Genomic DNA, 10,930 nt, shown 5'->3' with positions numbered 1-10,930 from the left:
CCGAGGACTCTGGACAGAAGTGGTCTTCATGGAAGAGTTGTGGCCAAAAAGCCAAACCTCCAACGTGGAAACAAGGACAAGTAACTTAACTAACATAGGAACTGGGATGCAGAAAAATGGCTGCAGGGTCTCTGGAAGGATGAGTCAAAATTTTAAATATTCGGCTGAAGCTGTGGGCTGGAGAGGGGTACAACAATGAGTCTGCATGCAACAGTGAAGCATGGTGGAGGTTCGCTACAAGTTTGGGGCTGCATTTCTGCAAATGGAGTTCAATTCTATTCAATTCAATTTTATTTATAGTGCCAAATCATAACAAAAGTTATCTCAGGACACTTTACAAACTAGGTAAAGACCACACTCTATGACTTATTTATGATAAACATAGACCCAACAATTCCCCCGTAGAGAACGGTGGCCACAAAAACCCTCACTATAACTGGCAGGAACGTCAGACAGACCCAGCTCTGTGGAGGACGGACATCTGTCTTGACCGGTTGGGGAGGAAGAAAAGGAGAGAGAAAGAGAGAAAAGACAGACAGATGGACAGAGAGAGACAAAGACAGACACAAAGACAGAGACAGACACTCTTCCAGGACCTATAATAATATCTATAGTAATGTGAATATGACTTATATGTTATGGCAGTTAATACGGCAGAATAGTAGAAACAAGCACAGCTAAGTTTATAAATTATAATAGTAGCAGGAAGCATCATGCAGGAACACGGCAGCAGGCACCACCACGATCAGCAGAGACCTGCGAGACGACAAAGCACAAACAACTCCGGGGAAGAAGTTGAATAAGTAACATGCATTGATGAGACATGAATGATACAGACAGAGAGGAGAGAAGCTCAGAGTATCAGGAAAAGTATTATCCCCCGGCAAACTAGGCCTATAGCAGCATCATTAAGCAGAACAAAATCAGCTTAAAATAACAACATTGCTAAGGGCTCGTAAGCTGTAAGCTTTATCAAAAAGGAAAGTTTTAAGTTTACTCTTAAATAAGGGGACAGCGTCTGCCTCCCGAATAACACTTGGGAGTTGGTTCCACAGGAGAGGAGCTTGGTAGCTGAAGGCTCTGCCTCCCATTCTACTTTTGGAGACTTTAGGAACGATAAGTAGCCCTGCATTCTCAGAGCGCAGCGATCTAGTCGGGTAATACGGTACTATGAGCTCTTTAAGATACGACGGAGCCTGACCAATAAGAGCTTTGGAGGTAGGGAGAATGATTTTAAATTATATTCTGGATTTTACAGGTAGCCAGTGCAAAGAAGCTAAAACAGGAGAAATATGTTCTCTTCGATTTGTTTTAGTTAGTACACGAGCTGCAGCATTTTGGATCAACTGGAGACTCTTAACAGACTTATTGGAGCAGCCTGATAATAAGGAGTTGCAGAAGTCCAGCCTAGAAGTAACAAATGCATGGACTAGTTTTTCTGCATCTTTCTGAGACACAATGTTCCTAATTTTCACAATATTACGCAGGTGAAAATATGCAGTCTTTGTCATAAATTTTATGTGAGAATCGAAGGACACATCCCGATCAAAAGTATCACTCAGATTCCTTACTGTGGTGCTGGATGAATACACAACATCATCCAGAGTAACATTGTCTTTAGATATTGAGTTTCGGAGGCCTTCAGGGCCAAGAACAATAACTTCAGTTTTATCTGAGTCAGAAACAGAAACATCAGAAAATTGCAGGTCATCCAGCTTTTTATTTTCTTAATGCACATTTGAAGTTTATCTAACTGATCAGTTTCTTCTGGCTTGATCAACAAATATAATTGTGTATCATCAGCATAACAATGAAAGTTAATGGAGTGCTTCCTTATAATATTTCCTAAGGGAAGCATATATAAGGTGAATAGAATCGGTCCAAGGACAGAACCCTGTGGGACTCCGTGACTAACTTTAATGGGAATGGAGGATTTGTCATTAACATGTACAAACTAAGATCTATCTGATAAATATGACTTAAACCAGCTCAGTACGGTTCCTTTAATGCCAATTAGATGCTCCAGTCTCTGTAGCAGGATGTGATGGTCAATAGTGTCGAAGGCAGCACTAAGATGTAGTAAGGGCGCACTCACACTGTGCTTCCGCACCGGGCCAAAAACGTTTTTTCGGCAAAAGCCTAGTGCGTTTGACCAGTGTGAGTGCACCCGCCCCGCCTGAGAGAGGTGGGCTTTTGTCGAGCGCGTTTGCACATGTACGAGCACGAGCGCGCGCATGTGTACGAGCACGAGCACGATGCCTACGGCGGTTCTGCCGTCATTTTATGTGCGCCTGTTCGGACATAGTAAATAGAAGGACGGACCATGCGCGGACATTTACAACAACAACAATGCCGGCGAAAGGTTCACGTTGGTGTGATGTGGATGTGGAGTGTTTAATGCAGATTTGGTCGGATGAAAATATTCAAAAACAGACGACAAAACGCACAAAAACTCTGAGGTCTATGGAATGATTTGTAAACAAAAGCGACGACGATGCGATGACGTCATCAATGCATGTGAGGTGTTACGACGTGATGACGTATAGGCAGGCAAGAAGCATAGGCCGAGGCCCAGGCAGTGTGAGGGCGTGATCACACTGTCCTCCCGGACCACGACTCGGACTTTAGGGTACTTGTCCCCCCTCCCTCTCCCCCCCGCGCCCCAGCCCCGTTTGTACTCACACTACCAGGGCCTCGGCCAATACTTCTTGCTGTCCATACGCCTTCAAGCCGTAACACGTCAGACGCATTGATCGCGTGTGTGTGGCTTTGTTTACAAATCTTTCCATAGACCTCGGAGTTTTTGTGCGTCTTGTCGACTGTTTTTGAATATTTTCATCCGACCAAATCTGCAGTAAACACTCCACCTCTGCACCACACCAACATGAACCTTTCACCGCCATTGTTGTTGTTGTTAAATGTCCGCGCATGGTCCGTCCTTCTATTTACATGTCCGAACAGGCGGACATAACGCTACTGCCGTAGGGCTCGTGCTCGTGCTCGTGCTCGTGCTCGTGCTCGTGCGCGTACACGTGCGCACGCTCGTGCTCGTACATGTGCAAACGGCTCCGCTAAAGCCCACCTCTTTCAAGCGGGCCGTGGCGGCCCAGCTGGCCCCAGTTGAGCGTGGAGCGGGTGCACTCACACTACTTAAAGGTACTAGACTTTAGCTGAAAAACCGGTTTTGGCCGCGGCCAAAAGGATAGTGTGATCACGCTCTGAGTACAAACGGGCTGGCAAGCGGGGGGAGAGGGAGGGGGGGACAAGTACCCTAAAGTCCGGGGCGCGTTGCGGAAGGACAGTGTGAGTGCGCCATCAGACAAGCACAGAGAAGTCCTTTGTCTGAAGCTATTAGAAGGTCGTTAGTAATTTTTACCACTGCTGTCTCAGTGCTATGATTCATTCTAAATCCTGACTGGAGTCCTCAAGTAACTCCTTATTATGTAAAAAGTCACAAAGCTGATTGGCGACTAATTTCTTGAGGATCTTAGAGAGAAAAGGAAGATTAGATATAGGTCTATAGTTAGCTAGACTGGGCTTTTTAAGAAGAGGTTTAATTACAGCTACTTTAAAAGACTGTGGTACATAACCTGCTGATAAAGACATGTTAATCATATCTAATACAGGAGTGCTAACTAAAGGTAACACTTCTTTAAGTAACCTAGTTGGAATAAAGTCTAGGAGACAAGTAGAAGGCTTTGATGCTGAAATAGTAGAGGTTAGTTTGTTAAGGTCAACTGTAGAAAAGCAGTCCAAGAATATAGCAGGTCGTACAATTGTTTCTAAGGTTCCTGGGTTTGAAGAAAAATCTGTGCCAAGCGAGTTGATTTTGTCTCTAATAGTTATAATTCTGTCATTAAAGAAGGTCATGAAGTCGTTACTACTGAGGGTTATAGGAATACATGGCTCAGTAGAGCTGTTCCTCTCTGTCAGGCTGGCTACAGGGCTGAAAAGAAATCTAGGATTGTTCTTATTCTCCTCTATTAAAGATGAGTAATAGGCTGCTCTGGCATTACGGAGGGCCTTCCTATATGTTTTTAGTCTTTCTTGCCAAGCTAAGTGAGATTCCTCCAATTTAGTAGAACGCAATTTACTTTCTAATTTTTGCGATACTTGCTTTAATTCACAGTTTTGTGAGTTATACCACGGAGCTAAGTTCCTCTGTTTCATTATCTTCTTTTTTAACGGAGCAACAGAGTCGAGTGTTGTTCGTAGTGATTTCAGAGAGTTAGTGCAGGAATCTTGACTATTAGGATAAGGCATTAAATTAAATGCAGATGGAATCGATTCCTTAAATCTAGTTACAGCATTATCAGATAAACATCTAGCATAGAAACTTTTGCCCAGAGGTGAGTAGTCCTGTAATATGAATTCAAAAGTTATTAAATAATGGTCTGATAAAATAGGATTATGTGAAAAGACTATTAAGTCATTGATTTCCACTCCATAAGCCAAAACAAGGTTGAGGGTGTGATAAAAACAGTGAGTAGGTTTATGTACACTCTGACTAAAACAAACCGAATCTAATAGAGAGATAAACGCAGTATTAAGACTATTATTATCAATGTCCACGTGAATATTAAAATCTCCTACAATGATTACTTTATCAGTTTTAAGGACTAAACTGACAGAAACTCTGAGAATTCAGAGTACAGACCAGGAGCACGGTAAACTATAACAAGTATAATTGGCTGCACAGTTTTCCAGGTTGAATTTGAAAGACAAAGAACAAGACTTTCAAATGAGTTATAATTTAGTTTAGGTTTAGGGTTTATTAATAGGCCTGTGTCATAAATAGCTGCAACCACTATCACTTTATTATTTAGTATCTGCACATAGCTTATAGTTATATATTATATTTATACTCTATTACTGCACTATAGTTCTGTCTACGTCTGCTCATTACATATATGTATCATGTCTGACCACATCTGAATCCGATCACTGTCCACTTATATCTTTTCTGCACTACAGTTCTGTTTATACCTGTTACAACAGTCTGCTGCATGTTTACATCATATACACCCGTTCACATGTCTGCTTACATCTGATACACGCATGTCTTTCTACATCTCACGCCGACGATGTTCTCCGTATCTAACTCTGTGACTGGATTCTAACCTGTACTAACACACTAACATCCTCACACTTATTCTTCTTTTACACTTTATTCTTGTTGATAGGTTAAAATGTTTTTGTATAGTTGCACTGTCGTTATTTGCTGCTCTGTGTGCCCTAAATTGCCCCCCGGGGACAAATAAAGTTTTTTGAATTGAATTGAATTGAATTGAACGCCTCCTCCTCGACCACTGCCTCGAGGAATATAAGTATTAATATGACTGGGAGGAGTGGATTCACTTAGGCTAACATATTCTTCAGGACACAGCCAGGTTTCAGTCAGACAGAGTAAATCAATATGGTTATCTGATATCAGATCATTTATTAATACACCTTTAGATGACAGAGATCTGATGTTTAAAAGTCCACATTTTATTTTCTGATTTTGTTGCATTATCGCAGATTTGGTGTTGATTTATATCAAGTTTTTATGTATAGCGCCTCTTCTGTTCATTTTTGATCTGGTTAATTTAGATGATCGTGGGGCAGAAAGCGTTTCTATACTATACTGAGCTGGAAAATGATCCACAGGTAGCGCAGAGAGGTGTGTTAGACTGCCACTCTGCTTCCTGGGCACCTGCGATAAGGGCAGCGCAGAGTTGAAGATTTGGTCAGGATTAGCGGTCTCCTCAATGCTGAGAAATACAGGCAGATACTTATCCATCATGCAATACCATCAGGGAGGCGTGTGATTGGCCCCAGATGTATTCTGCAGCAGGACAACGACCCCAAAATACTGTCAATGTCATTAAGAACTATCTTCAGCGTAAAACAAGAATTCCTGGAAGAGATGGTGTGGCCCCACAGAGCCCTGATCTCAACATCATCGAGTCTGTCTGGGATTACATGAAAAGACAGAAGGATTTGAGGAAGCCTACATCCACAGAAGATCTGTGTTTAGTTCTCCAAGATGTCTGATCTATGAGCCGAGCTCCTTCAAAAACTGTGTGCAAGTGGACCAACAAGAATTGATGCTATTTTGAAGGCAAAGGGTGGTCACACCAAATATTGATTTGATTTAGGTTTATCTTCTGTTCAGTCACAAACTTTTGAACAGTAGTGTATATAATACACTCATCAACTAAGCCATACCATTTTTTTCGTATAACAACTATTAAAGGTTGAATATGTAGAATCTTCATTAAAAGCTATGTTTAAAAAAATAAAATAAAAAATACACCCACAGGGCGTTTTGAGGGTTAGAGAATGAAAGTATTGCTTTTCCATAAAAAAAAATATGGGTCTGTTTTCCTGTTATTATCAGTTTCCATTGTAGCAGCCAATAGTGTTGTGTATTACGGGGTTGCCAGGGTTGTCTGTTGTTCGGTGCAGCTACTCTAGGCTGGCACTGGTCAAATGGTGTTTGTCAATCCTGCAGCTGCTTATATGTCCCAGTAGCTGAATGACAAGGCAAACATGAGAGTCAACATAGGCCAAGCATTCATTCCATGGACTGAGATAAAGGAGTTAAACGGCATAAAAATGCACACTGAAATGACTACGTTTCTCCCCGAACGGTATGCCAACTTTCATGTTTACTTAGCTGTAACGGTTAACAGTAAAGGCCCATTGTCAGCAGCATAAACACGGTCACTTATAACATTGCCAAGCATGTTGCCAATATTCTGGCACCACTGGTGGGCAACACCCCACGCCACATCCAAAACTCCATAGACTTTGTGAACAAAGTCCGAGAACTAAAAATGGATCCAGATGAAACCATGGTATCCTACGACGTGATCTCCCTGTTCACCTGTATTCCAACCATGGAGGCCTTGGCCACAGTAAGAGAGCAGCTCATGCAGGAAAACACCTTACACATCGAACAAATCTCAAACCAGACTGCATTTGCCAGCTTCTGGATTTGTGCCTGAACACCACCCTATTTCCAGTTTAATGGCATTTTTTACAGACAGAAACACGGCTGTGCCATGGGTTCACCAGTATCCCCTATTGTGGCAAATCTGTACATGGAGGAGGTAGAGGGCAAGGCTTTGAACTCAAACTTCAAAGGAGTAACCCCGAACCATTGGTTCAGATATGTGGACGACACATGGGTTAAAATCAAATCCAGAAAGGTGCAAACTTTTACTGAACATATAAACTCTGTGGTCAGAAACATCAAGTTCACCAGAGAAGAAGTCAAGGACAACAGTTTGCCTTTCTTAGACTGTGACGTCCATATGGAGAATGACAGGAGCCTCCACATTGGGGTATACAGAAAACCCACTCACACAGATCAATATCTGCTGTTTGACTCCCACCCCTGGAACACAAGCTTGGCGTTATCTGAACTCTGCAGCACAGAGCTGATAATGTACCCACCAGCTCACAAGCCCAAGGGGAAGAACGCAAGCACCTGAGAGGCGCCCTCACAACTTGTGGTTACCCCGGCTGGACCTTTGTGAAAACGGCAGCTGCTTCCAGAAAGACAACCAAAGTGGTTGAGAGAGAAAAAGAAAACAAGAGGAAAACATAGTCATTCCGTATGCGCCTGGGGTATTAGAGAAACTCAGGAGGATCTTCAACACTTACATTTATTCCTTTATTTCTGTATATCTGTGTCCATGTGTTAATGAGGTAGGAGGTCCCATTTATTCATGCATTTATTTATTCAATTATATCACCATTTATTTATTTATTTATGTACTTGTTTATTTATATATGCATGTATTTATTTATTAATTCCTCTATTCATTTAATCATACATTTATTTATGCATTTATTTATTTTTTTTAGACTTAAGTTTAGTCCTCCAGAAAAAATTACATAAAGGCAAGCCATGCAAAAATCAGAAACCGTCACTGAATTAGAATTAATTAGAATTAAACAAATATCTTTCTTCTGTAAAATTATTATCTGATACAAACCAGCGATTGACTGATTGAACGGGATAATGCTTTGCCTTAAGTATTTTTACTTTATTATGTATGAACCATGCACTTTATTTTGTTTTTTTCTATTTATTTTTTATTTATTTATTTATTTGTTTGTTTATTTATTTAATTTTATTTATTTGTTAGTTTGTTTGTCTGTTTATTTATTTATTTATGTACAGTATAATGTTTTGTCCATAGAGCCTTGTCGTTTTTAATATGTTCATAATGTTATTGAGGAATGCAGATTCAATATTCCTATGAGAAGTTGTAATGTACCGAATTGTTCTTAATAAAGTTTAAAGAATCAACTTTAATCCCTGAACTCAATCATTTTTCACAATTCACAATTTGAGCAATGCAACACTCAGCAATAGTAATGTTGTGGGCATTGGGAATTAAACAGGAGCAAACTCAAGGAAATAGTGGCACAACATTTATTGTCAGAATGCAGCCTGTATTCTGTTTCTGTTGTGTCAAATTTACTGAAGCCTCTTTTAGAGCACTCTCATTTATGTCCTATTAACCCTAAATCGTGCTCTCGAGATCTACCTTCAGATAGTTGACCTTAGATAGGACTTTGATGTGTTACATGATGGGAAAGGAGAAGGATTAAAGTACAGTCTGCACTCAAGGTGGAAGGTAACCATGTCCTGTGTGGGGTTATGCTCCTTACCCAATGCCATTAGCTGCTCTTATCTAATCAAACATAGGTATAAAAGGGGTGTTGATGTAGCTGGGGGAGCAACTGAGAGCTGTCAGTCATGAATGTTTCTACAAGTTTGAAGGTGCGCCTGCCGGCACTTGTGCTAGTGTCGGAGGTTGTCATGATAGTTCTTTATGCTGTTTTTGTCACTTATGACGACAATGCCAATGCTAAGCTGCAAAACAATGAGACCATCCCGATGGACAACTCCGTGTATCGAGACTATCCTTTCTTTGCCGACGTGCAGGTGATGATCTTCATAGGCTTCGGCTGCCTGCTGGCCTTCTTCCGATTCTACGGCTTCAGTGGAATGGTCTTCAACTTTCTCACGGCTACATTTGCGATCCAATGGGCGATCCTGATGCAAGGGTTCTTCCAGTTTTACTATGATGGTAAAATCCACCTGGGAGTGATCAACCTGCTGAATGCAGAGTTTGCCTGTGCTGTAGTGCTCATCTCTTTTGGAGCCGTGCTTGGAAAGACCAGCCCTGTTCAGCTTTTGGTCATGGCTTTGCTGGAGATCCCTATCTTTGCTTTGACAGAGTGGGCTGTTTTGAAATACATTAGGATCAATGATGCAGGTGGCACAATCCTTATTCACCTGTTTGCCTGCTACTTTGGTCTTGGGGTCACATTTGTGCTGTATCGCCCGAGCCTAAACGAGGGCCATTCTAAAGAGATCACTAGTTACCACTCTGACATCCTCTCTGTAATGGGAACCTTGTTCCTCTGGGTCTTCTGGCCTTCATTTAACTCTGCTCTGACCTTTAAGGGTGACGATCAACACAGAGCAATACTCCACACGTTTATAGGTTTAAGCTCATCCACTCTCACGGCCTTCGCTCTGTCTGCAGTGTTCAATAAGAGAGGCAAGCTCACAATGGCCGATATTCAGAATGTGACTCTGGCAGGTGGTGTGACTGTTGGGGCGTCTGTGGACATGATGATTTCCCCTGTATCAGCATACGCTCTGGGCATTATGGGCTGCACTGCCTGTTTCTTGGGATACAAGTACCTGACCCCCTTTTTGGCCCAACGCATGAGGATCCAAGACCAGTGTGGTATTCACAACCTCCACGGGCTCACTGGCCTCATATCATCCACAGCAGGGATCTGTGCCATCCTCTTAGCCACTGAGGAAACCTACGGACCCAGCATGTACCAGATATTTTCCCATCGCGCTCCACCTGAGGGAGATCCAAGGCTCCTGGAACTGCAGAAGCTGATTCCTGGGCTGAAGCCGGGTTTGGGTCGTACTGCGCAGGAACAAGCTCTCTACCAGGTGGCAGCTGTCTTCTCCACCATCACAGCATCTGCAGTTGGTGGTTTGCTCACTGGTTTGGTGATAAAGCTGCCCTTCATGGCATCCCCACCTGACAAGGACTGCTTTGATGATGAGCTTTTCTTTGACATGCCCTCTGACTTTGACATTGTAGAAGTGCTCAAGACCCCCATAAGCTATGATGAAAAGGTACAAATGAGCTCTGTGGATACCAAAGTCGACACACAGAGGCAGTCATTATGAGTCATTCCCTTTTTGAATTATTGTCATTGCAACCATTTCAAAATGCATATTTTTTTCACTCTTGTTGCAAGTGTTATAGACGTGTGATTGATTATAATTCTAGTCTGAGGGATGAAAAGTGTGTATAATTTGAGGTAAAGAGTTGTTAGCCTTTAACCAAAAGCTGTTTATGGTTGCAGTTGGAGTTGGAGTTTTGTATGTAAAAAGGTAAAAGGGCAAATAAACATGTAAAATATGATAGCTATTAACAGTATACGTGTTGTAATGTCATATTCCATTAAAAATAAATGTTTTTAATCATACATATACTGTATTTATCTTTCTTTTATGATGCGGGTAATGTAATAAATTTAGAGGGCATTATTGAAACAATACAATTATGAATTAATGGAAATGGTAATAAACATAAAGAGGAGTACTTGAAAGATATGGAAGACATTTTAATATCTTAAGTTACTGAAATGGAAGCAGAAGAAAAGTATAAATCAGGACATTTTTAATGACGTGATGTTTTTGATATGATAATCTCAAGGATACTGCAACACTAATACAGTCTGCAGACCCAAGTCTTCTGTGAAGTTAAAAAACACTAAGAAAACAGTTACAGTCAGGTAATCAGCAGGTCTTATCGAATTACATTTTAAGTACATTTTAATTTACTGAGTAAGGAGCACTGGATCATTTGGTTTAAGATTCAGAAGAAGA

General features: G+C 41.4%; 1 protein-coding gene across 1 annotated transcript; it reads left to right on the top strand.

Annotated features, from left to right (window-relative positions):
* Positions 1–8,758: 8,758 nt before the first annotated feature.
* Positions 8,759–10,225, top strand: LOC310965839 (ammonium transporter Rh type B-like; the record flags this gene model as incomplete). The annotated part of the gene is made up of 1 exon (XM_083939592.1): positions 8,759–10,225. The coding sequence occupies one exon, from the start codon at positions 8,759–8,761 to the stop codon at positions 10,223–10,225; it is 1,467 nt and encodes a 488-aa protein (XP_083795718.1).
* Positions 10,226–10,930: the final 705 nt, after the last annotated feature.

The sequence above is a fragment of the Echiichthys vipera genome, assembly GCF_963691815.1.
Source record: "Echiichthys vipera genome assembly, chromosome: X".
Taxonomy (NCBI): domain Eukaryota; kingdom Metazoa; phylum Chordata; class Actinopteri; order Perciformes; family Trachinidae; genus Echiichthys; species Echiichthys vipera.
The sequence above is the reverse complement of the archived record's forward strand: the minus strand, read 5'-3'. Positions and strand labels throughout refer to the sequence as shown.